The sequence below is a fragment of the Convolutriloba macropyga genome, chromosome 4, assembly GCF_964194025.1.
Source record: "Convolutriloba macropyga chromosome 4, txConMacr16.3, whole genome shotgun sequence".
NCBI classification, from domain to species: Eukaryota; Metazoa; Xenacoelomorpha; order Acoela; family Convolutidae; genus Convolutriloba; species Convolutriloba macropyga.
In genome coordinates this window covers 73,469,357-73,486,830 of record NC_134471.1, presented here as the reverse complement: position 1 = coordinate 73,486,830, position 17,474 = coordinate 73,469,357, and the positions used below count along the sequence as shown (strand labels likewise).

The following is a 17,474-nucleotide window of genomic DNA, read 5'->3' as shown; positions in this document are numbered from 1 at the left end:
GAAAGCATTAGTATATACGCAAGCAGCTTAAACTAACTAATACCATCAGTTAATATTGTAAAATTGAAACTTCGATTAAAAAACATCAAACCTCTATTATAACTTTGCACTGGAAAGTTTACATATAAATCTCTCAGCAGATAGCATAGCCGAATTCGATCATCTAACTTTTCCTTCGAACTCTTTTTTTTCCTTTTTTTGTAATTTGAAACACGGCGTAAATGTCCATTTTTTCAGATAAGTTTTTTGGAAAATTTAAACGCTTTTTATAAAAGTTTTAGACTTTTTAAAAATCAATTTCCATCTACTCTCCCGTTCATTTTGCGACCTGGTCACCTATTAATGCCGCGTTTTTTTGGATATTTATTTGTTGCGGTGAATCCACATATCAAGACAAGCTCATATTTTGCCGTGGCCCTCGACAATCAAAACAAGGGTTTCAACTTCAAATTATCTGAAAGCTTAAATCGTATAGCTCTTCTACATGGAGCCCATAACAACTTGCCTCAATTTTAGCAGGAAATAGAATAAAATTGGGGGCTTTAGTCTCAACTTACTTATTTTGAGGTAATTTATCTTAAAATAAAAATTTCTCAAAAATTGTGTTTTAATTACGTATGAAAACCTTCCTAACCCACAAACTAAACTTTACCTGATACGCAAGATAAAAAGTAAAACTCGGCGGATGCAATAATTGATTGTGATCATGGCGGACGTATCTTCTTCAATAAGGCACCCATTTCGCCAAAGTTTTGCAGGTTTTGAGATAGGATAAAGATATGGCCAGGAATCGCATAAAGCCTAACGGAAACCTTTTTTGCCAAAAAACAATTTATATTTGATTGTGATATATTCATGTAAAGCGCCTCTTCATGGCCCAAAGCTGTCATTTTTGTCATACCGAATTAACATCTATGAAATTTTGATTAATTGTACTGATTAAAACACAATATTTAGTGACAAATGGTATATTTGATTAGGTAAATTTACTAGGACACACCAGTGTTATCCACGACCAAGATTTAAGATTTGAGTTGTAATCTTGCATTAGCAACATAGTGTACCCAGGTCGAGGTGTGCGCTCGAAATCGTCCTGGTCCAGACCGTCCCAGACCGAAAATGGCTCTGATCAGACCGCTCCAGAGCGAAAGTTCCCCTGATCAAACTAAAGCGCGTTTTACTATAGTAAACAAAACAAATTCAGATTTGTTTCAAAATTGGAAAAATCCGTCAAATTTGTCAACCATGCTTGTATTCGAGAAAGCGTGGACAGCAGCAACACTTGTTTGAAGATTTAATTCAAATTGTCGGTCACAGTCGTCGACACCACCGCTGTTGTCCATAGATGGAGTGATTGGATCTTTTCTGCTAGCGCAACCCAGCCTTATGTAGTCGTTAAATTTGCACCCTCCCCCAAAAAAATCTAAGTTTTCGCGAATTGTAAGACCGATATTTGCATTTCAATGAAACAAGAGTTTCTAGGTAGATTGAAGGCACTTTTAAAATAGTTTTCTTAAGAACTTTTAAAAAATCAAGCCCTTATTGTAGCCAATCGCGGCTCACAAGCACAATTAAGTCTCTGAGTTGGGTCTCAACTTGCTACAATATGTTCAATAGCGAGTAGTGAAGTTATTTCTTCTTTGCATCACCTCTTTTATCCTACTAGTATAGTCTACAATTAGAAGAACCCGACGTTCAGATACGTGAGCTAAGATTATCTCTCGACAACTGAGATATACTAATTTTTTAATATCTCTTCACTACTGTATCGTTGAATGTCGAACTACAAAGTACCTGCTGAGAGATGAAGTCCTCGTGGTTTTTTACAGGGAATTTTGCATCATTCTGCGTTGTATATCGTAGGGGAGCACAGCGTAGATGTCGGCAAATGTGAAATGTGTTATTGTTGGCAGTGGATGTACTGGGAAAACTTGTATCTTGGACAGGTTTCTCAATGACAAGTTTACTAATGATTCTTTTATTCCTACAGTGAATGAAGTACGCAATACGTCAATTATAGTCGATGGCCAAACTATTGAGGTTCAGCTCGTAGACACAGCAGGTTAGTTTTTCACTTATGCCTTTCTTGAGTTGGAAAGAAATATTTTCTCAAACATCAGAAATACACAAAGTCTCAAATAATTTTTCGAAGTTTTCAAAGTCTCTGAGATAATTTTGTTTTTGAAATACGTTGAAATTTTCCAAAGATGGTTACCAAATAGAACCAATCAAACGGTTAATAATGATTTAAAATCATTGACTGCGCGAAACATACACAAATTCAATTTTTTGTTGTTTCTCTTTTGTAGATAATCAATTAATATTATGATATCTTTTTATTGAAATATACGGTTTAAATTACTATAAAACTAGTAATTCAAAATTAAATTTCACGCCACAAAATAGATCAGTTTTGTGTTCCTAATAAACGGAAGGCGATAAAAAGACTAGTTCTCGTCTCATAGGGAAGTTTACTATAAAGAAATCGAGCTTTTTTCGAAAAATTGTCGTATTCTTTTGGTTTCTTAAGTCACCTAGAGACTACTCACTTTTCATATCGAGGTTCCGATAATGACAAACCTCATTTACAATCAAATGAAGCCCAATGAACCAAATATGTGTTTTTAAGGAATCCCTCATGTTTTTTTTGGATTCGACTCTTAGTTTTTGTAATTTTAGACGGAATTTTGATTTTTTACTGAAATTTGGAGCCCTATGGCGTAAACTCGTTGACTAAAACTGCATTTGGTTTCGTAATGAGCATTAAGTGAGCGCTATCTAGTTCTTTGAGTGGACAACTAATTGCTAATAAGAATTTGAAAACAAATTTTCGAAATTCTTTTTAGTATCAACCAATCACAAACTTGTTTTCATGAACTGTAAGTCAGTTTCATTTATGACAGGACCCCCTTCTTGCCTACTGGAACCATAGTTAATCTGCCATGCGGCGCTATCTTCTAATTATTGGTTATATGACTTCAATGTCACAAGACTTCAAAAAAGTTTAATTTAATTTTTGGAGATTTCGTATTATTGGTTGCTTTTGAAATCTGATCACGTTATCCTAACTTTGATGGCTCCCATTGGCCTAAAAAAGACGTTCAATGTATAATATACAGGGTTTTCAGAGAAATATTTCTGGTTGAAATGGCTTCGAAACGTCCTAGTCCTCAGAACGAGGCATAACTGAGCGTATTTCTTGACTTTCGTTGAAGGCTATTGAATTTAATGTCTGTTAAGACTTTAAGTATATTTTTTGGAAATTTTTTGAACATTAACCAATCAAATCTTACTTTTATTTTCGTGAACTGTAAATCAGTCTCAGTAATGTCAGGAACCTTTTATTTCCTCCTGCAACTAAAATTAAACTGCCATACCGTTTTATTTTCTAACTATCGGTTATTTCAAAAGCAGCCATTATTACGAAATGTCCGAAAATTAAAAGAAATTTTTTTTGAAGTCTTGTGACATTGACTTCAAAAAAATGTCGCAAGACATCAAAAAAATTTTCTTTTAATTTTCGGACATTTCGTAATAATGGCTGCTTTTGAAATCTGATCACCTTATCCTAAAACTGATGACTCCCAATGGCTTAAACAGGACATTCATTTGATATGAGATGAAATTTTCAGAGAAAAAATTATGATTTAATTGGCCTCGACATTTTCTTCTTGCACTTTTCTATAAAATTTTTGAGTTTTTTTCTGTATTTGATGTGGTTTTCATAGTCATAAGACTTATTGAGATGACTTATTGATTAACTGTACATGGCAAACATTCTTGTGTTTAAATTCAGGCAAAACTGAGCGTTTTTTTGACTTCCGTTGAAATCTATTGAATTTATTGGCTGTTTAGAATTTAAATTTTTTTTTGACAATTTTTTTGAACGAAAATCATTCTTATATTTGTTCTCCGGAACTGTAAGTCATTCTTAGTAATGTCAGGAAACCTTTCTTTCCTACTGGAAACCAAATTAATCTGCCATGCGGCTTTATCTTTTAACTATTGGTTTTATGATTTCATTGTCACAAGACTTCAAAAAGTTTTCTTTTAATTTTTGGAACTTTTGTATTATTGGTTGCTTTTGAAATCTGATCACAGTATCCTAACTTTGATGGCCCCCCATTGCCCTTGAAAAGACGTTCAATGGATCATATACAGGAACTTCAGAGAAAAATTTTTTGGTTTAAATGGCTACGACACGTCCTTGTCCTCCGAACGAGGCATAACTGAGCGTATTTCCTGACTTGCGTTGAAAGCTATTGAACTTAATGGCTGTTAATTTATTAGCGTTTTTAGTTTAATAGTTTTATGACTTCGATGCACGAGTTTTCATCTGTTTTTTTACGTGTTTTTTTCGTAATTTGGTTCCCTTTGAAGTCTTATCGCGTTATCCTAATATCGATGCCCCCCTCCTTGGCTTAGAGAGGACGTTCAAGGGATCGTAGATAAAGTTTTCAGAGAAAAGATTACATTTTAAATGACTTCAAATTTTTCTTCTCGCACTTTTCTTCTTAATTTTTTTGGCGGTATTTGTTATTGTTTTCATAGTCAATGACAAGTTGTCTTGTCTTATTGATAACTTTTGAATGAGAAACAGCTTTATCATCCCGTCGAGGCATAGTTAGTCGTATTCAATGGCTTCCATTGAAAACTATTGATTTTTATGGCGTTTATACTAAGAGTTTTCTCACAAATTTTGTGGTTTTCTTTTTTTTTTCATTGTCAATCGACTTATTGTGATGAGTTATCAATGACCTATGAATGAAAAATATCATTGCTTTCCAATCGAGGCAGAACTTAGCGTATTTATTTAAAACCATTGAAAACTATTGAATTTAATGGCTTTGATACTAGGTGTTTTCTCAAAACTTCGCATTTTTGATAAATTTGCTCATATTTATTGTTTATTAAGTCATTTTGCAATAAAAAAAAACAATCCCGATGCTGTTAAAAACTTAATTCCAGTTAGAAAATTTTTTATTGAAAATATTATTTCGTAAAGGCTTCAAAACTTTTCTCGCTCATTTTTATTAGTTTGCTGTTTTGCCTGTTTTTTATTCTTTAGGTAGCCGTAAAATGATGACTGGTATCATAAGTTTGTAATTGAGGTTTTTAAATGAATGATGTTACCCGAACTTGTCAGTTTATAGCGAATGGTTTTGTCTCGTTTTATAGGAATTGTTCTTTTCATCAAACTGTAACTTATTCTCATCATTGAGAGGTCCCATCCATTTCCTTGAATTTCAAATTTTAACATAGCTGCTGATATTTTGTTGTAATTGATTTTTTTTGGAAAATATGCGTTTTCATACAAAATTTCATAAGTGGTGTGTTTGCGTTTCTTTTTCCTTTTTTTTCGCACATTCGCGTAATAACAGATCCCAATGATTTTCAAATGTGGCCCATATGAATTTATTTATTCTTGCAGTATAATTTTATTTGAATTAGTAGAAACAGAAACTGATATAAGAATACATAATATTCAGATGATAGCTAGTGATTTTAATAGCTTCAATAATGTGAGTTTTCGCAAATTGTTTGTATTATTTCTCCGGTCCTATGGCTTAGTCTAACCAAAGACAGGTTCAATTGGTTTTATAACGACTTCTTAGAAAATTTAACAAAAATTATTTCATTATAATCTGATGACTTTTTAGGCTTCTGAAATTATTTGGTTTAAAAAATGTTGATCGGTTTTTGAATTTAGACTAATTTTTTTTCTTTTTGTCGACTTGTTACCTAGTCTCATTAGGAATACTTTCCATCTGCTGTATAGTTATGCAAAAAAAATATGTGTAATTAAGGTTTGATCTGATTGCTTTTTGACGTTGTTACTAGGTGCTTTTAGAAAAAAACATTAAGTTTTTGCTGTGAATTTTTTGTTTCTGCTTATTTGGTCGTTTTTTGCAAAGAGCCTCTTTAATGTCAGATCTGGTGAGCGCTGTAATGAGGCATGGAATTATGTGATTCAATTAATAAGTAGCTTTTGTGGCTATCTTTTTAAAACTCAAGCTTCTTTTTTTGTTTGCTCTTCATTTGGTTGAAGATTAAGTCAAAAATATAGATGAGCTTGGTTCGGAACATCATTTGTGAACGCAGATTAACAAGCCTCCTTATTCTTATTTAAATTAAGTTAATTCTTGTAAACCTATATTGCTTCTTTATTCTACCTAATTAAGCCGCGGAGTAGCTTATTTTGCCATAGAAAACTGTTTCAGGACAGGATATGAAAATTACCTTACACAGGTTGAGGTCTCAGGTGGAAGCAAATATGTCCAAAATAAAGATAATCATACGAGTGGACTTCGTGCTTTCAAAATAACTGGAAATAGTCTAAAAACATTGATACATCGAAAGTTTGGACATGAACCCACAAAAGTCTGGTGAACGAAGGAAGGTCTGCACATAAAATCTTTGGGTCTTGGACGGTCTGGACACACGTGTTTCCGTTTGGGACCTCAACCAGATTAACCACAGCCTGCAGCAAAAATCAAAACGAATATTTTTTTTTGGGTACAATAGACCCTTGTTTGATTATGATTGATTGATGTTTGGTTTAAATTATGTCATACAAACGATTAAAGCATTGCAGTGACACCCGAGGCAATAACGCTATAAAGCGCAAACAAACGCTATAAAGCTCAAACAAAATTAGTTTTTGTTTTTCTTTAGGCCAATAGAAAATATTCTTCTGCAAATAATCCAATACATTTTTTCTACTTTAATGCACATCTATTTAATGTTTTCAACCAGTCTCTATCATCTCCTTCAATTTCTCTATTATCATTTCTCCCTCGGAAAAGTGAAAAAAATAATTATGATTTTTTATTGGATGCTTCCACATTAATTTACCCTAAACTTACTTTCGTGAACAGTGAGTCAGTCTCAGTGAAGACAGAACCCCTCTTCTTTCTACTTCAACAAAAACTTATCTAGTTAGCGGTTTCATCTTCTAACTATTGGTTTCATGACTTCGATGCACTAATTTTCTTATTTTTGATATTTTTTTCGTATTTTGGTTCCCTTTGAATTCTTATAACGTTATCTTAAAATTGATGCACCCTATTGCCTTTGAGAAGGACTTCGTTTTTTCATGCTGCAACAAATTTTAACCACAAATAATGTCACAAGTTTTCAAAAAAATTCTTTTAATTTTTTGACCTTTCACGTTATTGGTTGCTTTAGAAATCTGATCACATTATCGGAAAAATTATGGCTCCCATTGGCTTAGAAAAGACGTTCAGGGGATCGTAGATAAAGTTTTCAGAGATAAGCTTACGATTTAAATGACTTCAAAACATTCTTATCGCAGTTTTCTTCTGAATTTTTTTCTGACGGTTTTTGTTATTGTTATCATAGTCAATGAAATGTTGGCATATCTTATTGATAAATTATGAATGACAAAAAACCTTGTCGTCCCATCGAGGCATAAATTGGCGTACTCAATGGCTTCCATTCGAAGCTATTGAATTTTATGGCGTTAAAACAACGGGTTTTTTCTCAAATTTGGTGGTTTTATTTTTTTTCATTGTCAAACGACTTATTGTGAGAAGTTATCAAGGACCTATGAATGAAAGACATCATTGCTTTCCAATCGAGGCAGAACTTAGCGTATTTAATTGATATCGTTGAAAACTATTGAAATTAATGGCTTTGATACTAGGTATTTTCTCAAAAACTTCGTAGTTATGATACATTTGCTCATATTTGTTGTTTATTAAGACATTTTGTAATAATAAAAACAATCCCGTTGCTGTTAAAAACTTAATTCCAATTAGAAATTTTTCAATGAAAATATTATTTTGCAGAGGCTTCAAAACTTTTCTCGCTCATTTTTATTAGTTTGCTGTTTTGCCTGTTTTTTTATTCTTTAGGTAGCCGTAAAATAATTACTGGTCTCATAAGCTTGTAATTGAGGTATAAATCAATGATGTTACCCGAATTTGTCAGTTTACAGAGAATGATTTTGTATCGTTTTATAGGAATTGTTCTTATCATCAAACTGAAACTTATTCTCATCATTGAGAGGTCCCATCCATTTCCTTGAATTTCAAATTTTAACATAGCTACTGATATCATGTTGTAACTGATTTTTTTTTGGAAAATATGAGTTTTCATACAAGTTTTTTTGAGTGGTGTGTTTGTGCTTCTTTTTCTATTTTTTTTTAGCACATTCGCGTAATAACAGATCCCAATGACTTTCAAATTTGGCTCAAATGAAGTTATTTATTGTTGCAGTATAATTTTAATTGAATTAGTACAAACAGAAATTGATATAAGAATACATAATATTCAGACGATAGCTAATGATTTTAATAGCTTCAACAATGTGAGTTTTCGCAAATTGTTTGTATTTTTTCTCCGGTCCTATGGCTTAGTCTAACCAAAGACAGGTTCAATTGGTTTTATAACGACTTTTTAGTAAATTGATCAAGATTTTTTTCGTTATAAGCTGATGATTTCTTAGACTTCTGGAATTTTTTGGGTTAATATATGTTGATCGACTTTTTGATTTTCGCCTAATTTTTTTCTTCTCTTTGTCGAATTGTTACCTAGTCTCATTAGGAATACTTTCCATCTGCTGTATAGTTATGCAAAAAAAATATGTGTAATTAAGGTTTGATCTGATTGCTTTTTGACGTTGTTACTAGGTGCTTTTAGAAAAAAACATTAAGTTTTTGCTGTGAATTTTTTGTTTCTGCTTATTTGGTCGTTTTTTTCAAAGAGCCTCTTTAATGTCAGATCTGGTGAGCGCTGTAATGAGGCATGGCATTATGTGATTCAATTAATAAGTAGCTTTTGTGGCTATCTTTTTAAAACTCAAGCTTCTTTTTTTGTTTGCTCTTCATTTGGTTGAAGATTAAGTCAAAAATATAGATGAGCTCGGTTCGGAACATCATTTGTGAACGCAGATTAACGAGCCTCCTTATTCTTATTTAAATTAAGTTAATTCTTGTAAACCTACATTGCTTCTTTATTCTACCTAATTAAGCCGCGGAGTAGCTTATTTTGCCACAGAAAACTGTTTCAGGACAGGATATGAAAATTACCTTACACAGGTTGAGGTCTCAGGTGGAAGCAAATATGTCCAAAATAAAGATAATCATACGAGTGGACTTCGTGCTTTCAAAATAACTGGAAATAGTCTAAAAACATTGATACATCGAAAGTTTGGACATGAACCCACAAAAGTCTGGTGAACGAAGGAAGGTCTGCACATAAAATCTTTGGGTCTTGGACGGTCTGGACACACGTGTTTCCGTTTGGGACCTCAACCAGATTAACTACAGCCTGCAGCAAAAATCAAAACGAATATTTTTTTTTGGGTACAATAGACCCTTGTTTGATTATGATTGATTGATGTTTGGTTTAAATTATGTCTTACGTGCCACTAAGGCATGGCCGTGACCCACGAGGCACCGCCAAACGCTATAAAGCTCAAACAAAACAAGGTTTTGTTCATTTTAGGTCAATAGAATATATTTATTCTTCTTCAAATTCTCCAATGCATTTTTTTCTACTCTAATGCACATCTGTTCAGTATTTTTAAAATTTCTCTATTATCTCTATCAATTTCTCTATTATCCTTTCTCGCTCACAAAAGTGAAACGAATATTTATGATTTCTATTGGATGCTTCCACATGTTAAGGTGGGTCTGTTCTAGGGTCTGTTTGGTCTGGCCAATCGTCTGACAACAAATTAGGTCTGTTCGGCTCGGCCACATAAATTTGGGCAAAGTTTGTTTGGTCTGGCCACCAGTGTTCAAAGTCTGTTTGGTCTCGTCAAGGGTAGCCAAAGACTGTTCGTTTGGCCGATGCGTTTTTTGGGTATGGTCGGCCTGGAACGCCCTGTCCGCAACTTAAGTCGGTCTGGCAAACACCTGTCTCGGGTGGTGGACCTCATCCTGTTTAATATATCCACCTCAACCTCATTTAAAAAGAGATTAGCCGGGACCGTGGCAATCGCCAAAGTACTGAAAGGTGTGTTTAGCCGTTTTAAATAGGCCATGGACGGTTATCCCAAGCTTTTGAAGCCGTATCAAATGCACTATCATATTGACGACCAACTATACAATTGATGTCTAATACGAGCTACCAGTCAGAGGTTAATGTACAATTGGGGTTAAAGCTTTAATTTAAAAACAAGGCTCGCTACCCAGGTTGAGGCACCTCTGATCAGACTTTCCAGACCGAAATTACCTCTGATCAGACTTTTCAGACCGAAATTACCTCTGATTAGACTTTTCAGACCGAAATTACCTCTGATCAGACTTTCCAGACCGACGAATTTCTGATCGGACCAGTCCAGATTCAAACTCAGACCATTGCCCAGACTATGATTAGACTTTACAGAACAAAAGGACCTCTGATCAGACCATCTCTAGAGCATGGTCCAGACTGTAGTGCGCTCGAACTGCCGTCCAGACCCGGTAATTTCCATCTGAAAACACACAAGTGTGCGCTCGAGTGGGTCTGATCAGAGGACAATTTGCGTCTGGACCTCAACCTCGGTAATGTGCAATGGCACATTATGTTCTGACCGAGCAAAGTGGAAAGCTTGAGGTGTACATTTTATGTTGATTTTAGTAAATGATACTGAAGGCACGAAGTTAAAATTACCAAAAACAGGTCAGAAATCAAAATTCAACTATTTCTCTCACAAAAATAGAGTGCCCAGTCATAAAAATTATTCGCTATTAACTCCAGCCATACTCTTATCCAGACTACTGCAATCATTTGGATATTTTATAACTCAGACTGCAACAAAGGTTCAGACGCAAGCGTCTTGGGTCAAAATACAATGATTTAAATTTTCTTAGTTACTAAAACAAATAAAAATAAAGTAACCGATTTATTTAACTATAAAATAAAACTTTATAGAAGTTTGTTGGACTTTTTAAGTTTTCAAAGAGACCTCTGAGTATTGGCGATTAATAACAAGAAAATATACGATTTAAAATGGGCAACATTTACAAAATTTTAAATGAAACAGGTACTGTTTAAATCAACAAAATCTTTAGTTGCCATAAGATCTAAACAACATCATCTATACAACGACATAAAGCATTTACGCATCATTAAAAAAACCTGCATTTTTCAAATTCTTTAGGTGACATTTTGTAATTAAAAATTGATTGGTTCCTTAAAAATGGCAGACTTGCAAACAAAAACACACTAAAATTAACATTATATTAAATGAAATGAAACACATAAAACTAAATCTAATGCACTTTTTGCACTAATTAACGCCGTAATTATCAAAAAAGGAATTCAACATCAACCCTATTTACAAACTGAAATTCAAGCTGTAAAATCTCTAAAGATCAGTCTGCGAAGTGACGGCTTCAAGTGACCTCTTTGGATTTATGTCTGAGTGCAGAGGAACAAAACTGACCTCTGCACCCGAGGTCACACAAGCAACAATATAGTTCAGCTAAGTCATGAAAGAGGTATGTCATTTTTCTGTTTGACTTTAACAAATGGTTGTTCAAGGAAACTATGGATCAAATCGTTCAGAAACACATTTGCGAAAGTAAAAATCAAATCTTGAAAAATTGATAAACATTTTGGTGTAAGAATTTAAGAACCAAACATAACCTCTCAAATAACTCAACCACTAATTATGAAGCAACTGTATATTTTTGTTAAAGCGGATAATTGGGATGCCATTAAAACCTTATTGAAGCGTAAATAAATTTCTAAAAGCTGTTAGCAACTATTAGTACTGCTAAAACTTAAAGTGAAAATTGGTTTCAAAAGCAATCAAAATAAATGATACGTAATTTCGCATAAAATCAAAATAAAAACAAATTTAGTTAAAAATCAATTAAATGCGAAACACAAAAATTGCCGTCGATTTTGTCTGTGTTAAGCTATCCATTTAATGGAAAACTCTCCATTCAAATTTGTCTTTTTCTTACATATGATGATATTATTACGTAAGATCGAAAGCATGACAGCAACAAAACGATGAAAATTTTCAGAATCCGAAAGTCAATTAATTTTTTTGAAAGCATATTGCCTCCAATCATACAATTGATTAGTTTTGAGCTCAAGAAATTGAAAAATTTTGTTTTTTTTACTACTGAAATTAATGAGACTTTTCATTTCTCGGATTGTGAAAAGAATATTTGGGAATTTTAATGAGAACTTCAATGAGACTTGTTAGTCTTCGGACTCAGTGATAACCCAACAAAAAGCAAAAAAATTATTAAGTGAAAAATTTTGTTTTGTAGTAAAAATTATTAGTTGCCTAGAGGCCATTTCAGGCAACACCATATAGCCATCATTAACAAAATGTAAATTTTTGGTGTTTCATCAGAAATCACGAGAAAGAGACCAAAACAAAAATCAAATGGCCGCAAAAAAAAACAAAAATATGGCTTTAAAGTCCAAAAAATCTAGATTGAAATTGAAACTTGATTTACACTAAGGAACCAGGATGCGACAAAAGGTAGCTTAGATATCGCTCCAGTGTTACTAAAACCAGTAAACATTGAAAATGGAAATGAGATTTATAATTTTTTTAAAAAAATAGAAAAATGGTAAAATTGGATGAAAATATGAACAAAATCAATAGAAAGGTTGAAATATTCACAAAATGTTAAAACTCGATAATTCTTCCAAAAGGACTGATTTTGTAAAAAAAACTTTTAATCTCCCACTCTACGCTGGACGGGCTGTCTAATGATACTACTATGTACGGGTGTCAGGACAAAATACCCAATGCCAAAATACCCAATGTGACAAAATACCCAAAATATACCCAATATTTTATTCTAACGTTGAAACTATCAGAACGATTATTTAGCATAATATTTAGTTAGTGCGTTTGGCCATGCCTCGTGGGCCATGGCCATGCCTCAGCGGCCCGTGGGACTTGATATGAAACTATCACAACCGAACATGGGATTAAATTAGCAATTTAATTGCGAGAAAACATGCTTGTAAATTTGAGTGCTAATTTGTAATCGGATTATTGAACGAAAAGATCAAAGGGAATAAATTGGGTATAATGGCGTTGGGTATTTTGGCACATTGGGTATTTTGGCTTTGGGTATTTTGTCATGTAACCGTCTGTACGATAAATATGCTGACCGCCAAAATTGACTGGACAAAGAAACCCCACTCGAGCATAGAGTTCCCCCCACAAGTGGGCTCGAATCAATAAATCAGTTTTTATGATCTTGTATTTAGCGAACATTCAAATATTTTCTCAAGCAACTGTTTTGAAATAGCCATCTCGGATTTATTGTATGTGGATTTTGTTCGCTTATAATGAATCAAAACAAATAAACCAAAAAAGTTATGTATTTATACCCAAATTTTGATTAAAAAATTCCGCTGCTTACAATCATTGTTTTTGAATTGATGCTTTAATAATAAAATTTATTCCCATTGCTGGCAGAACTTTTAAGAGTTCTTTTGTAGTTGAATTGATTTATTGAAGTTTATTCAGAAGTTCTGAAAGACATTGGTACAGGCAAATTCGGCGCGTAGAGTTTGCGCCATCTATTTTCTTATCGGAACACATGTGCGAGAGGCTGCGTTTTTCCGCGTTTCACTGTTTTAATTTTGAGGCGACATCTGAAAGAAATTAATATTAGCATAAACCAACAGAGTGGCTGATATAATGGATATATGGATCCAATCTGAGTTTAATAGTTTTCATCCTATCCTTCTGAACTTTTTTACGACAGAGTTTATTTTGTGTGCTGATTAATGCAAAAAAATTAAGGAATCAAAATTTTTTAAACAATGATTTTTTTGCTTTGAAACAAATCTAGATTGATCGTACTAATCAAACTTATTTAATCCCAATTCACAATTTATATCAATGCAAAAAACTGTAATATAATCTAGTCCGTATTTACCAAACAAAAAGTATTCAGATTTTCAACATTAATTGAACCATTTAAACTCTTCAGTTACAAGAGGATTTCTAATGTGCGTTTGCACATAATGTTCAAACCATGTTCATCCATATTATGGCTAAATTGTCTACCAAATGAAGATGAGATAGAAACGCTTCGAAGAACTTATTTTTATGAATATTATGACTCATTTTGGATAAGTGTTGAGTTAAATTAGCAAAAATTGTCCAATTTTGAGTCAAGAACACTCTCAAACAAAAGGCAATAAAAATTAGCCGTTTTTGGAATTAACAAAGATTGAGTCAGCAGTTTCTATGTGTGTTAACACGGCAATTTTAAATTAAGTAGACTAAAGAAGCTTACTTCATGCCAACAGTTCAACAAAACTCTTTTGTCCTTAGAAATAAATTCAACAACACTGCCGTTAAGCGTTTAACATGATTTTCAGCAAATTCCGTAAAACTTGCGAAGAAATACAGGAACTGTAAGAAAACAACAAAAATCAATCAAATGTTCACAAATTTTTAAAATCTTAAAATTTTCAAAGTTTTTAAAGTCACGTCAATAATTCCGTGGAAAGATTAAATCAAAAAATTTTTCTAATTATTTGTTCTACGTTGTACGGGCTTTCTAATGATACCACTCACAACCATCTTCGATGAATATATCGATCAGCCAAAATTGACTGAACAAAAAAACCATTTGATTATATGGTTCCTGCCCCACTAAATTGGATCCGAACATTTACTAGAAACGGATTCAGGTTGTGGTTTGTATTTCTCAATTCAAAGCTCTTGAAAAAATATAAGGATACTGTAAAGTGCCTGGTCGGATCCGATATAATTTTAAGTTGGTGCATGTATCGCTGCAACTTAGAGAAGCTAATGATGTGTTTCTGCTATGTTGCATTTTTCACTCCATTTTTTCGAAGGGATTTTTTGGAGAGATTTGAAACAAGGGTAGAGATTTGGTATGGCTCTCGAACAACACAATTACACGTTCCTCTTCATTATTAATGGCACTTTAATCGATTTAGTCATTATAGTATGATACTCCCTTAGTAGAGTAGGAAAATTATTTAATCTTGAAAAACTCCAAATCGCTTTTTCCCGTTTAAAAAATATTGTTTACTAAAATGAAAATGTTAGTAAATTTATTTATTGTATTGATACTGTACGTAAAATTTTCACCCCTGTAATTTATTTTGCTATTTTGCGCTCGAAATTACAGGGTGTGATATCCTTGACTGTGGAGATACGTATCTGAGCCACAAATCCGCTTAGAGTTTGTAGAGTGCAATTCGAGGTGCGAATCCGAGTTTTTACTAATTTGTGGGATTACCAGTTTTAGTTTGTTTTAGCAACTGAGCTAAAAATGCAACCGTGTTTTATCTATCGTGGAAATCCTCCTCGAATCCAACAGGATTCTTCTTATTGGAAAACAGAGTAGAATAAAAGCAACTGAATTAAATGATGAAAGTTAAGGGAATGACAGGATGATGAAAGTGGGTTGTGTGAACAACTGAAAACTTGACTTATTAGTCGGAGGCAAACTTAAGACAGGTGAACACTGACTTTTGATTAGGCAAGGACGAACTTAAACAGATTTGGTACTTAAATGAAATAATTTGAATTAATAAGGTACAACCGTACCACATAACCTCTGCTCCAACCAAATTTTAGACTGCAACAGTATAAAACTTAGAATATTAATAACATATATACTGGTTATTATAAATAGTAGATAATGGGAGCAACAATAAACTAACAGAAAATTGCAGTGGAATTTAGAGACATATGCTAATGAATTAAAATTAGTGTAATTCCTTCACATTTACATTCACTTGGAAACATACAACATAAATTAAAGCACAATTGAGGTGCGAATCCAATGAATTAAATATCTATGGTGAACAGCTACAGAATCAAAGTTTAATTGAACGGCTGTAAAGGAGAGACATTTAGAGATAATTATTGAATGCCAACAGAAAACTTTTGCAATTGTAGCACGAATCCAGATCAGATTTAATAACTCACAATTTAATTTAAATGAATGCAACAATTGAAAGTTTTGGAACTGAGTTTAAATTTGATTTTCGGCGTCCAAGACGCTCATGCTAACCTGTCTAGCATATTCTTCATACTTGTTGTTTTCAGGGGACCATGTCCCAACTGGAGGGAGTGCAGGCGGACCCACTATCGGTAGATCAAAAGATGTCTCCCTTACTGGACGTTGTGACGCCTCTTCTTGAATAATGGTCTCAATGACCGGGTTTGCTGTCTTTGATCGTTTGGGTGCAGGGGCGGCAGAGTTGTAGCTAACAGAGCACACGGAACTTTCAAAGCCAAATTAATCTGGGGCTCTGCAATTTCTCTTGGTCTTTGATGTAGTGAGCGAAGCAGTTGATGATGCGGCCGACGACGCAGCAACTGAAAAGGCATTTGACGTATCGAGTGCGGTAGAAGATTGTCGTGAACGCTTTCCTCCTACGTGAGGCTTTTTGGGCTTTCGTGATGACATCGCCTTGGAGTTGTTACTATTAGCCGATGAAACTCCTGAGGCGGCATCAGATTGTGTCGGTCTGTGGCGAATCTTTATTTCCCCGCGGTACTTCTTTTTGAGGTCCTTCATATGCTGAGAAATTTTTTCCTCTGTCGTTTTCTCATAAGGAAGGGGGCGTCGTTGAGCATATTGCCAAATATCCCTGTGACGTTCAGCGCGGGTGCCAACTTCGCTATGTCGCTATTGCGCACTCGTACTTCGGGGACTCCAGGTTCTTTAATTATGGTTGCATTATCCGATGTGCGCTCTACTGTACTGCCCGGAGCCAATGTTTCCCACAAGCCACGGAGGTCCCTCTTCGATGTTTTTGTGACTTTTTGAGCCAATTTCTGGTCTAACGATTTTTTGGACCGCGGTATCGGGTTATTAAGTTTTGGATGTATAATAAACCGAGAAACTGATTTATTATGCTCTCCATTGTACCGGCGTCCCGCATCCATCTGCGCATTTTGCATAGCCTCTTCTAGGAGGATATCGCTACGGTCACCGCTCACCCATCCGTTGTCGTCAAGATAATCTTCCAAAGGAACGGTATCGGCATCTAAATACTGGTGAAGAATGCTTTCATATGATCAATTAGATGACTTTGTTATTGTACTAATTTTGCTTAAGGGTGTGTTTGGTATTCTTCCGAAGTGTGCTGGGAGAGGTGTTAGATTTGTGTTCTTTTGTTTGCAAATACGCAATTGATATACTTTTGACTTTATTGCTTCTTTAATTGTGAATGTGTTATTTCTATTATCCAATTTCATGCAGCTTAAACGTCTTTTAATAGTTTGTATCAATTGCTCCACTAATCCAATAGCTCTATGGTCCTTAGCAGGGGCAGTGATTATGTTAATATTCTGTGATTTGCAGAAAATCTTTACTTTATAAACTATTAAACAACGTGCTTGATCTAATCTAATATTTCGGGGAACACCGTGTATCTGAATGTATTGACCTAAAAATTTAATTACATTTGGTCCGTTTGCTTTTTCAAATACTTCTACGGTCGGATATTTTGAAAAACGGTCAATACATGCAAGAAAATGA

At 34.0% G+C, this 17,474-nt stretch overlaps 1 protein-coding gene across 3 annotated transcripts in view; it reads left to right on the top strand.

The window, feature by feature from the left end:
- The window catches only part of LOC142338667 (ras-related protein Rac1-like), a 30,856-nt gene continuing 13,382 nt past the window's right edge, over window positions 1-17,474 (top strand). For 2 of the 3 annotated variants that reach the window (XM_075388526.1, XM_075388524.1), the window contains exons 1-2: window positions 1-113; window positions 1,831-2,062. In XM_075388526.1, the coding sequence (XP_075244641.1) occupies window positions 1,879-2,062 (184 nt within the window). In that variant the 5' untranslated portion in view covers window positions 1-113; window positions 1,831-1,878. Of the gene's footprint in view, window positions 117-1,829; window positions 2,063-17,474 lie in introns of all 3 variants that reach the window. The other variant, XM_075388525.1, reaches the window with a different exon arrangement.